At 65.6% G+C, this 12,133-nt stretch overlaps 1 protein-coding gene across 1 annotated transcript in view; it reads right to left on the bottom strand.

Annotated features, from left to right (window-relative positions):
• The window catches only part of LOC309601524 (fibroblast growth factor receptor 1), a 30,644-nt gene that overhangs the window by 1,858 nt on the left and 16,653 nt on the right, over window positions 1–12,133 (bottom strand). The window contains exons 3-17 of the mRNA XM_082334569.1: window positions 11,694–11,957; window positions 10,837–10,920; window positions 10,097–10,272; window positions 7,994–8,117; window positions 7,012–7,202; window positions 5,333–5,477; window positions 3,555–3,751; window positions 2,818–2,963; window positions 2,522–2,643; window positions 2,286–2,396; window positions 1,952–2,142; window positions 1,684–1,806; window positions 1,444–1,514; window positions 767–904; window positions 27–132 (exon numbers count right to left, since the gene is read on the bottom strand). Of these exons, the coding sequence (XP_082190695.1) occupies window positions 27–132; window positions 767–904; window positions 1,444–1,514; window positions 1,684–1,806; window positions 1,952–2,142; window positions 2,286–2,396; window positions 2,522–2,643; window positions 2,818–2,963; window positions 3,555–3,751; window positions 5,333–5,477; window positions 7,012–7,202; window positions 7,994–8,117; window positions 10,097–10,272; window positions 10,837–10,920; window positions 11,694–11,957 (2,189 nt within the window). The remainder of the gene's footprint in view (window positions 1–26; window positions 133–766; window positions 905–1,443; window positions 1,515–1,683; window positions 1,807–1,951; window positions 2,143–2,285; window positions 2,397–2,521; window positions 2,644–2,817; window positions 2,964–3,554; window positions 3,752–5,332; window positions 5,478–7,011; window positions 7,203–7,993; window positions 8,118–10,096; window positions 10,273–10,836; window positions 10,921–11,693; window positions 11,958–12,133) is intronic.

Raw genomic sequence — 12,133 nt, 5'->3', positions numbered from 1 at the left:
GGGTTCATGGGCGCCGCCTCTCCTACCTGGTTGGAGGTCATGGCCACGATCCTATCCAGGTCTTCCACCAGCTGCTTGAAGGTGGGTCTCTGGGAGGGGATGGCGTGCCAGCAATCCCGCATCATCATGTACCTGGGTGGGCAGAGGGGAGGCGAGGGCTGAGCCCGGAGCGAGCGGCTGGGGCTGGGGACCCCCCACCCATGGGAGCAGAGCAGCACCCAGGGACGGCCACCAGTACTCGGGCTGGGACCTGCGGCCAGCAAAGATGCTGCTCCGGGGATTTAGGGTTAATCCCCTGCGTGGAAGGAAGGGAACTCCCTGCCCTCCCTCCTGGCTGGGAAGGACACGGGGCTGTTACGTGCGGGGAGCTAAGCTAGTCCCTGCTCTGGGGTCATCCTGGGATTCACTCCTGCCGAAAAATAACAAAGGGAGATGTTGATTATTGCAAACAGATTGAGCCAATGTTTTTGCAGGGCTGGGAACTGCTGGGAAAGTAACTCTGAACATCTGCCTGTCCCCCCCCGCCGTGCACCTGCCTGCGCCCTGGGCTGGGCGGTCGCACCCGGAGGCTCCCGATCCCGTGCCGGAGGCTCCCGACCCCGCGCTGGAGGCTCCAGACCCCGTGCCGGAGGCTCCAGACCCCGTGCCGCCGCTGCAGCCCCGGCTCCGGGGGTGCAGGGAGGGGAAGCGGTGCCGGTCCCCAGCCGGGCGGGGGGCATTGGGGTACCAGCGTCCCCCTCCTTCCCCGGCCCAGCACCGCACTCACAGCTCGTTGGTGCAGTTGCTGGGCTTGTCCATCCTGTGACCTTCCTTCAGCAGCTTGAAGAGCTCCTCGACCGGCACCCCGGGGTAGGGCGAGCCGCCCAGCGTGAAGATCTCCCACAGCAGCACGCCGAAGGACCACCTGCCCGGGGCAAACACAGGGCAGACGCTGGGGCACCCGGCTCCGTGGAGCTGACACCCCCACTTCAAAGCTTTGGGTACAGTTAGGAGTTCGTTTGCTAGGAGGGAGAAGTACTAACAGCTTTGATTCGCTCTGCAAGACAAACAAGTCCCAGCACCAAATATAATTTGGATTCAACATGTTTTGTCTGCTGATGCTAATTATATTTTCATTAAATTAAGACGAATCACATCTGGTGCACTTCGCCACGGTGCGTATCGTGTTCACCAGTGGGCGCTGGGCGCTGCTACGCGAGATGCGGCAGGGAGGGACGGGACCTCAGCAAGATGCTGCGAGATGCAGGCAGCAGATGCAGGCAGCAAGAGCGCTGCTGGATGGGGTGGCCAAGAAGGGCCACATCCCCCAGCTCACAGCAGAGCACCCAGCAGACAAGCGAGGGTTCCCCCTGTGCTGGCGGTTTTGGCTCCCCGTCTCCCCCTGACCCAGGCCATTGCTAGCAAAGCCGGGCAGGGAGCAGGCGTCCCGTGGCTGCTACTCACACGTCGCTCTGATGAGTGTATATTCGGTCGAACAGAGCCTCTGGGGCCATCCACTTCACCGGCAGGCGACCCTGGGACAGAAGAAAGCCCCACATTGGCTCCATGCCGCCAGGGAGCAGGGGAATCCGGTGGGGCAGCCCTGCATGCCCATGGCATCGCCAGCGTGGGTTGGGGCATCCCTGGCATGGAGAGCGCTGCTGCCCTCACCCGCCCCGGCAAAGCCCCTCGCCCACCACTCACATTTGTTGTCTTCTTGTAGTAATCTATGTGGTGGATGTCACGGGCCAGACCGAAGTCAGCGATCTTCATCACATTGTCCTCGGTCACCAGGACGTTCCTGGCCGCCAGGTCCCTGTGGATGCACTGACCGAGCGCGGGGCCGTCAGGCGGTCCCCGAAGCCCCCAGATGGTTCCCCACCATGAAATGGGCCGGGAGGAAAGGGTGCATCCCCCCTGAGCCCAGCCGCCGGGCTCCGCATCCCACCACGGCCCCGCAGGAGCTCCTCACCTTCTTGGAGGCCAGGTACTCCATGCCCCGGGCCACCTGGTAGGCACAGGAGACCAGGTCCTTGAAGGAGAGCTGCTCCTCGGGGACACGGGTGGGGTTGTAGCAGTACTCCATGCCGGGGGGCCGCCGGGCTTGCAGGTACTCCCTCAGGTTGCCCTTGCTCGCGTACTCCACGATCACATAGAGGGGTCCTGCGGGGACGGCGGGATGAGCGGCTGGACCGCGGAGCGGGGGCTCCCGTCCCCGCGGAGCGGGGTCAGTCCCCTCCCGGCACATGGACGGCAGCCGGAGGGGCGGCAGGGGGGACGCCCCCTCCCCGCCCGTGCGCCCTCACCGTCCTGCGTGCAGGCTCCCAGCAGGTTGATGATGTTCTTGTGCTTGCCGATCATCTTCATCATCTCCATCTCAGAGATGAGGTCGGACAAGTCCTTCTCCGTGGCGTCGGCTAAAGCAGTGGAGAAGGCAGCGGTCAGGGGGGAGCCAAGCTGGGTGCCCCCGTGTTGCACACACCCAGCGCCAGCCAGGGCTGCGGCATCGTGGCGGGACCCCCCCCTTCTCACTGCCACTTACACTTGAGCATCTTTACTGCCACCTTGGTCACACGGTTTGGCTTGTCCTTGTCAAGGCCGATGGCTTCTGCCAGCACCACCTGCCCGAAGCACCCTTCTCCCAGGGGCTTGCCCAGGATCAGCCTGGCGGGAGGAGAGACCCTGACACAGGGGCCAGCGGCCACGGCAGGAAGCAGTTCGGTTGCCGGCGCTGGCAAACGGCATCGGCAGTGCCGCCATCCTCGCCCAGCTCCCACCCAGGCTGCTCCGGCAGCTCGTCCCCGGGGCAGAGCGCACCCAGCGGGGATGGGACCTCACCTGTCCCGGGGCAGCTCCCAGCGCGGGTCCTCGGGGAGCTCGTACTCGGAGACGCCGGCCAGCATGGGGGTGCCGCTGGAGGAGAGCCGCGAGGGCCGGACCAGCATCACGCCCGAGTTCATGGAGGAGCTGGAGTCGGCCGACACCTGCAGCGGGGACCGTGGGTTACCTTCACGCAGCGCCGGGTGCCGCGGCCGGCTGCCCGTGCCGGGAGGGAGATGATGATCAGGAGCCTTCGCGCCCCAACCCGCAGCCCCCTTCCCCTGCTGCCCCCAGCGCTGCCTGCAGGCGTGGGGCCCCGTCAGCGCTGCTTCCAGGTTGGACCCACACTAAATAATTTTTAATTCATTTCCAGCACGTTGATACCACAAAATATACAGCCTGGGAGTCCTCCTGGCTCCTCAGTGTGTAAAACATGCTCTTCTGTTCGAACATTAAATCGCTGTAAATCCTTCTGGTCCTCCTCATCACCCTCGCTGAGCCCCGCCGAGCGGCGGACGAGGAGGGGCCAGGCAGCCCCCCGCTCGCTGCGCTGCCGGTCGAGGGCAGAGCCCGTTGATGGTCCCCACCCCGCGCCACGGATGGGCACAAGGCTGGAGAGGGTGGCACGTGCAGCAGGGCGAGATGGTCCCGGGTCTCCCCCATCCATCCTCATCCAGAAAACTCCCCCCAAAACCGGGCAGGTCCCCCAGGAGGGGCAGTAGGTGCAAACAAACCCCCTCTCTACTTTCTGTTACCTGTCTGCGCAGGGGGATGCTCTTGGCCAGCTTGTGCACGGCCAGCTGGCTGTTGAAGTCCGTCTTCTTGGTGGTGCTCTTCATCTTGTAGATGATGACTGTCACCACCATGCAGGAGATGAGGAAGGCCCCAGTGCAGTAAATGATGATCTCCAGGTAGAGGGGGGACGTCATCATGGCTGGGGTGTCTTCAATAGCTGGGTCAGCGTGAACAGGGCGTTAGCACCCGCGAGCCCGCCCGGGGCCACGGAGCAGAGCGGTGCTGGGGGCAGCCCCTCCGGCTTCTCCCCGTGCTCAACGGGGACATGCTCTGCATCGCCAGAGGCCTCGGTGCAGCGCGTGGCAGGGACTGGGGGGCTGCCCACCCACCCCGGCGGTGAAGGCGTGTGCGTGCCCCCAGGCTCCTCGCCCCCGCAGCCGGGCAATGCCTCTGCCGCATCCGCAGGCGCGCGCCTGGGACGGGATGGGGCCCTGCACTGGGAAGGGGTCAGCTGAGAAAGGCGTGAAGCGAGGGGCATGGTGCCCCTGTCCCCTCGGCCGGGGCTGTGCGGGACAGCAGCGCCGGCTGCGCGGAGGCGGCGGAGCTCTCCCGTCAGGGCTGTGCTGGGGATGCCATCCTGCATCACCCCTGGGGACGGGGCACCGCGGGCACCCCTGGGGACGGGTCCCCTTCCCAGCTCCTGTGCTCTGCCCACACTCAGAGCTCTAAGTCCCTCGGGGTCCGGGGGTTACTCTGAGCACGGTGGGATGGAGGGGGCCCTCCAGCAGTGCCCGGGGGCTGTGGGAGCCCAGGCATTACTGATAATGACCGAGGAGAGCTTGGGCAGAGCAGCCAGAAGCACCTCCAGCAGCAGCGATCTGCCGTGGGACCCCCAGGCTGGGGGGGAGGAGGGTCCCATCCCCGCCGTGCCATGGGGCAGACCCCGCTTTGGTGGCCACCGGTGGCAGCGGAGGTGGCAGTGCCGTGAACAGCTCAGAGCAGCTGCAGCCATGTGGCACGGTCTGGCGCGGCCGCAAACCGTGGTGAATCTGGCAGGGTGGGAGCTGCCATTGCACCCCCCCAGCAGCTCCCCCGACCTGACTCCCCCAAAGAACAGAGCCTCAGAGAGAGGTGTAAGAGGGAGTCGAAGCTTTCTGTCCCACCTCCGAGCACACCCAGCTGACAAAGCAGCAGCTGATAACGGGGAAAGTTTTTGGCTGGAAAGCAACAACCACACAGCACCCCAAAAACTTTCCCGGATGCTGTTATCAGGCTTTGGTCCGTGCAGCATTGATGCCCGAGGAGCAGCATCAATGGGGACAGGGGCAGCCGTCCCCGGCAGCACAGCAGAAGCGACACACAGCCCTGGCACGGGTCCTGCGCCGCAGGGCAAGGCCAGCTCCCCGGCAGGCAGGCAGCGCTGCCAGCACCCCCAAACCCCGCTGCCGCCCGGGCGCTCCGTGCCCCCCATGCCGCCCTGCGCGGGCAGCGCTGGCCTCGCCCCGGGGCGCGGGACCGTCCTGCTCCAGCCGAGCAGCCCCTGGTTAAGTTCCCCCAGGTATGCATCGCCTGGGCCAGGGAGAGAGCGGGGGGCAGACCCCAACCGGGGGGTGGAAGGGGGGCACAGAGCGGGGGGACGCGTGCCCCGTCCCGCTCCGGCTGCAGAAAGCAGCCCCGCAGCTCTCCTGCTGCATGCTAACCAGCACCGGGTGGGCAGGGGCCGGGAAGCGCTCTCTCCCAGACCGCAATGCATACATTGGAAAGGAGGGAGGAAAGGGAGAGGAAGAGGAGTATATACCTTCGAGAACTGTCAACCATGCAGAGTGATGGGAGATCCCAATAGAATTACCCGCCAAACATGTATACTCCCCAGCATCCTCAAATGAGACATTCCTTAAGTGAAGGACTTCCATTTCTTTGTCTGTTGTGTTAACGCCAGCCGTCTAGAAGGAAAAATGGAAGCAAAAAAGGGAGAAGCAAAGGACATGAGATCTTCTGGGAAGGAGGCCAGAGAGGAGGGAGAGCCCAGTCTCATTTGCCAGACCCCCGGGGAGCAGACAGAGACCACTGCAGACCTGCTAGAGAGACCCTCAGGATGACCACTCATCCAGGCGGACCTAAGGAGATGCTGGTTAAAAACCCTTCACCAAACTGAGTGTCCTGCCCATCTGAACATGCTGGCAATGGGCTACATGGAGAAATAAACCTCAGGCAGAGGCGGCCGGCTGACTTGCACGACACGGGGAGGCACAAGGACGGAGACGGGAGGACGGAGACAGGAGGGCAGCACGGATGGGGGACGCAGCATCGCGTCGTCCCCAGCCACGCGCAGACGGGGTGCCCGGGCTGGGTGCGAAGGCGCGGGCTGGCCCGACGGCAGGGACACGGGTTCGGTGGGGCTGGACCCACCAGGCATCCGGGCAGTCCCGGTGTCTGTGCGACGGGGTGGGAAGCACACAGGAGAAACATCGGGACACACACATGCACACACAGAGCACGAAACCTAGCCGGCCCCGCTGAGTATTTTTCCATGGCTTGTCGCACCAGAAACACAGCAGAAACAAGAGAGCCCAGAGTTTTGTTTTCCGCCGCCGGGGACTGACGGTCCGAGGAAACACCCCGCCGGGCGTTCTTCCGATTACCTTTTGCCAGAGGTCTGGTGACAGTGAGCCACGCAGACTGGTTGGCCTCGCCAATATAATTGGAAACCTTACAAACATACTCCCCGCTCTCCGCCTCTGTCACATTATACAGGGTCAGCACCTCCGCATCAGAGCTATTAATCCCCGAGTGCTGGAACAGACCAACAACATGGAGTCACATTGACACGGTCAGAAACGGCAGCGCCCGGAGCATCGGCACCGGCTCTGCCGGCACGGGGGCTGCTCCCCCCGGTACCCGCTGCCGGGCGGGAGGGCTGGGGCTGCGCACCGGGGGCCACAGGAGGCAGGGGCAGACAGCCATGGGGCTGTAATCCTGCTCCCTCCTCCGGGGGCACGGCCGGGGACGGCTGCACGCCCCGGGGGTTCGCATAGCAGCTGGTTTGCTCGCTGTGAGCAGGACCACCGGTGCACAGAGGGAGCTGCTCTCGCTGGGACGGATCAGGGGCTCAGCTCCCCACCTCCAGCACCACGCTCGCTCCCCGGGCTAGCCCACCCAGCCCCACGGCGTGTGCCTTTAGGGCTTCAGAAGGATTGCACTGTCTGGATGCGGCCCAGGAGCCAGGCAGCCCCCCCTGCCCACCTCTCACCCCGCGCTCCTCCGGGGCAGCCCGGCGTGGAGCGGGGCAGGCTGGTGATGGCTCTGGGGCTCCAGCTGCCTCGAGGCCGCTCGGCTGCCGGCCGGTGGTCCCCAGCCCCAGGCGGCTCCTCTCGCCCGCCACGCAGCGCGGCCGCCATCCCGCACGGCCGCCCCTGCCCCACGGGACCGGCGAGCCTGCGGGGAGGCGGGCTGGGGCAGCCCGGCGTGCGGCTTTACCTTCAGGATCTGCACGTAGGGCAGGTTGTCGGGGCCGATCTTGCTGCCGTTCACCTCGATGTGCTTCAGCCACTGGATGTGGGGCTGTGGGTCGCTGTAGACCTTGCAGACAAACTCCACGTTGCTGCCCAGGGCCACTGTCTTGTTGGCCGGTAGCCCAGCCTGCAGGATGGGCCGGTGTGGGGACCGCTCTGCAGGACCCGGGGAGACAGGGAACCTTACAAGGGGGCTCGGGGTGCTCGGCCGCCCGCCCACGGGGAAGCGCCTGCCTCGCGCAGGGCTGCACCCTGCAGCCTCCCATGGATGAGGACCCTCGGTTGGGGCGGGCACCGATGCACCCCGCAGAGCCGTGGCCTCCCCTTCCCCAGGGGTCCCCCCCAGGGTGGGGTGACAGCAGCCAGGAGGGGCTGGGGACGGGGACAGGTGAAATCCTGGCACCGGGATGGGGACGTCAGTACCTATTCGGGGGGGTCAGAGGTCAAACAAACCTAACGAGGGCCCCGGCCGTTAACAAAGCGGCTGCCACTGTGGTGAGTCAGCATTAACAAACCCCTTTGTTCACCTCGCTGACTGTTCCCTTCAGTTTGCTCAGTGTAATCAAATTAAATCACATTTTTAATGGTTCATTTACTGGCATTTAGAGCAGCTCCACATGTGGAACTGCTCAGACCAGCCTTCCCAGCTGGGAATTATGGCTAATAAGGCGATTAGAAAAAGTTTCTGTCTGGTCTATGAAATTATTTCCACCACAATTAAAAATCCCCTGAACGGGTTGAGGTGAACCTTCTGCCTCGCCTGCTCGCGGACCCGCTGTGCCGCAGAGGTGCGCACCGGGGCGGGCGGCCGCGGGGACGGCGAGTGCGCCCCATCCCCGTGAGCGCTCCCCATCCCCGTCTTTGCAGGGTGCAGCACCCGTTTCTGCTCGGGGAGGGCAGGGTGGACGGGGACCCGGGGTAAACCCGCCCAGCCCCGCGCTGCTCACCCACGACATCCAGCTGGTAGGTGTGGTTGATGCTCCCGTATTTGTTCTCCACGATGCACGTGTAGTTGCCCTTATCGGACGGCACCACCGAGTCCATGATGATGCTCCAGGTCGCGTAGCGGACCTGGGGGCACAGGGATGACGACAGAGCCGGTTACGTGGGAAGCACCGGGGGGCTGGAGCACACGAGCCCTCGTTCCCGCTCACGTCAGAGCTGGCTCAGCCCCCCAGCCCCCGCCGTACAGGCAGGACATAAATCTCCCTTTGAGGTCACCTTTCCCCTTTCCTACAGAGGGACCGTAATTGCTTCCAGCTGTCCCAGGACAGCCTTGCCACAGAGCCAACTGTGCCGAGAAGCAGATGTTGTGAGCTGAACGTGATGGGCTCGCCCGGCGCACAGGGACACCCCTCTCCGGTGGCCCCAGCGTGCAGAGGGAATAGACCGGCATTGTTCCCTCGCCGCCGCAGCCCGGGAAGAGCCGCTCCCCCCGGGGCTCGGACCTGTGCTGCTCCCCACGGCCAGCCCCGCCGGCAAGAGGGCACCGTGCCGGTCAGCGGGCAGGGTGCAGCCTGGGCGTTTTACACTGTGCAGCTGGGACACCTCCACGGGTGCTGCTGACCAGGGACGTTTCCTCTGGGATGGGTCCCAGCGGCCCAGGTGGGCTGTGAGTGCTCCCCAGGTCCCTCCTGGCCACGCGGCACAGGGATGCCTTTCCTACGCCCAGCCCCTGCTGCTGCGGGCTCTGGCTGCGGCTCCTCCTGGCAGGACCTCCCCAAGCCCTGCTCCCTGCTGGGGCAGGCTGCATTCCTCCCTCCCAGCTGGAAACTGGTTATTTCCACAGTCCCGCATTTCAGCCCCATTAGCTATCCAGGGCACCGCGCTGTCACCGTCCAGGGCACCGCGGTGCTGCCAGCAGCCCCTCTCCTCCCCGCCCGTGAGCCTGCATCCCTCCCCAGGACATCCTACACGGAGCCGAGAGCTGTTACGTGGCCGCATTCCTGCTGCGCATCCCTGGCACCTGGCTGGAGCCCGCAACACGCAGGGCCACGGCCGGATCCCGTTTGTGCAACACGGCGCGGGACTCGGTGGCGAGCGAGCGCCCAAAGCCGCGGCCCCGCAGCACCCAGCCGGGCTGGCTCAGGGGTCCTGCCCCGGGAGACAGCCACCGAGGGGCAGGAGCCCAGGACAGGCTGCAGCCGCGCTCCAGAAAACTGAGAGAGACGAAAAAAGGGGACGGTGCTCCCCTGTAGGGTCACCCGGCGGTGTCCCTGGGCTGGAGCTGCTGCCAGCAGCCCTGGATGCTGGAGAAGTGCGGTTCACCCTCTCCTCTGGGGAGGGGAGGAGCTCGGGGGGTCCTGGCATGCTGGTCCCACTGCTGGGGCTCTTCCGCAGCAGCACTCCCACTGCAAGGCTGGAGCCGTGAGAAGGGGAAAGCCGAGCCCCCATCCCACCCAGGGGGGACCCCGCTGCAGGTGCTGGGGAAGCAGCGCTGCAGCCACCTGCGCAGCTCAGGGAGCGAATGTGGCCCCCGTACGCGGGCCAGGACCCCCTCCCCACCAAGCCGGTACCCCTGGGCTGCTGGCACAGCTTCTGCTGACCACTGCTGGGCAACGGAGGGGCCCGTCCACCCCTGCAGCCCCAGGGCTGCCCAGTGACCCCTGGGAGCCCCCGCGCCTGCCGGGGACGCCAAGACCCCCTCTCCTCAGCGGGGGGATTAGCCGAAGCCGGCAAAGGCAGGCTGGCTTCGTCCGCCACCCCCTCCCCCAGAGGTTGAGCTGGTGCAAACATGACCCAGAAGCAGGTCACTGCCGTAGGGCTATTTTGCAACAGGAATGTCAGAGGGGCCCATCTGCCCTCGCCGGGGGCTGCGCGGACAGGGGGCTCGGTGCCTCTTAAGCTGCAGAGCCCCTTCCCGATCCTCCCCCTCCCCGCGCCGCCCCAGAGCGAGCCCTCCGGCTCCTCGAGGTGCGCAGAGCCTGCGCCCGGCCGCACCGAGCCCCGAGCAGCTGCCCGCAGCACCCGCGCGGGCAGGGCCAGGGGCTGCCTCCCCATCGCCTCCGCAGGGTGCTGCCCTGCACCGCCCCGGCCCCCCGGCTCGGTACCTTGTACCCCCCGATGCGGTGGTCAGGTTTGAACTCCTTGCCGTTCTTCAGCCAGCGCAGCGTGGGGTTAGGCGTCCCACTCGACGGACACTTGAATTTCACCGTTTTGGCAGCGGGGACGGCGTGGAGCTTCTTCTCCATCTTCTCGGGATAGGTCCAGTAGGGAGCGATGGCCTCTGGGGAGCAGAGCAGGGGGGCTCAGCACAGCCAGCGTGGGCACCTAGCCAAACCCACTGGCCAAACCCACTGGCACCCACTAGCCAAACCCACTGGGGCTTCAGCCACAGGGAGCTCCAGCGTTTTGCTCCTGGTTTAACCCTGAGGATGCCCAGGGCAGGGCTGAGCCGGGAAGCCGGAGAGGTGCAGGTAGCTGAGCCTGGCTCTGGCAGGGAGGGGAGCTCGTGGACACAGGGTGTTATCCAGGAGTCACAGCAGCCCTGCGGGGCCCTTTCTTTGCGAGGTGAACACTCAGCATGCGTGGCTGTAGCAGCAGTTAGCCCAACATAGCTGTGCTGACACATCCCCTAGCTCTGACCAGGCTGTTTGGCCTGGGTGCACCCAGACGTGCTCCCCCCACCGAGCCCTTGCCACCACCGGGTGCCCTGGGCTGGAGCAGGAGCCCCTGCCCATCCTCGCCCACTTCTCTCCATCCCTGGGCAATGCTTGCAAGTGTGCCCAGCTTCCCCTCGCCCCACCCAAAGGCCAGGGCAGCATCAGGGGCAAACCCGTCTCGCACGTACGGTTCGGCTTGGTGTTATCCGCCTCCTTCTCCTCCGAAGAGGAATCGTCTTCGTCGTCATCATCCTCTGCGGAGGGGAGCGCGTCTGCAAGAGAAGAGATGGCCCGGCTGAACATTCGTGCGTGGACCATTCCCGAGCAGGGCCGGTCGGGGACCGGAGCCTCGTGGGCTGGTGGTGCGGGACTGCGCCCAGTGGGGCGGCCAGCGCAGGGCAGCGCTGATGCACGGCGGGGAGGCGCGGGGATCCCAGGTGACGGCTGTGCATGCCCACCAGCACAGCCAGGGCTGACAGTGCCTGCCGTCCCGGTGCTCACAGCCCGTGGACATCGTGGAGCAATTTACCCCCAGAGGCGATTTCAGAGCTCCATGCCATGTGTCCAAGCACGGCTCCTCGCCCCGTGCCTGGTGCCACCAACCCCTCTGGGGCGGCAGCCGAGACCCTGCGGGCACAGAAACGCCCCAAGCCTCGGCGCGCACCTCCTGACCTCGAGCGTTCGCTCTTCCCCAGCCTCGCGCTCCATCAACGCCAACGTGGACCTCGGCTCACGCCCGGTGCGTGCCCGCTCCTGCGGGCAGCCCCGCAGCCCCCCCAGCCCCATGGAGACAAACAGGCGACAACCTCCAGCTGCTCCTCCCTGCACCGCAGCAGGCGGCAAGTCGCTGCACCGCGCCGGTAACTCCTCCGGGCACCCCCAAATCGCAGGTCTGCCCTGAACTCACCGCGCAGCCGGACAGATCCGCGCGTGGCCGGTGCACGTGCCGGTGAGCATGCAAAGGCGTGCAGAGGCAGCTTGCTCCTTGCTCCGCAGCCCGGCCCCGGGGCTGCCCCTTCCCTGCATGCCCAGGGCCACTACAAACCTGAGACGTTCACGGAGAAGTAGGTGGTCTCGCTTCCCGAGGGGCTGTTGGTCATGCAGGCATAGAGCCCCGAGTCCTCGGGCACCGCGTCCCTGACCTCTACCTCCTCCCCGGTAATGCGCGTCCGGTTGTTCTCGGCCAGCTGGACGCCGTCGCGCACCCAGTTGATGCTCTGGACGTCATCCCTCAGCCGGCAGCGCAGCTGGAGGAGGTCACCGGGGTGGGCCGAGTAGGACTCCACTTCGATTTTTGCTTTGGGCAGAACTGGAGGAGTTAGGAGAGAGAAGAAGAAAAAAAAAAAAAGGGAGAAAAGAAATAGAGACCAAAGGAAACCATGCTGCTGCTGCTGCTGCCGCGGCTCTGTGTTAATGAGGCAACATGCGCTGCTGGGATGCTCTGCGGCGGCACCGAGGACCGGCTGCCCCGGCGAGCCCAGGGGA

Source organism: Platalea leucorodia (assembly GCF_965183815.1).
Source record: "Platalea leucorodia genome assembly, chromosome: W".
Lineage (NCBI taxonomy): Eukaryota > Metazoa > Chordata > Aves > Pelecaniformes > Threskiornithidae > Platalea > Platalea leucorodia.
Note: the sequence above shows the minus strand (reverse complement) of the source record. Positions and strands in the feature narration are given on the sequence as shown.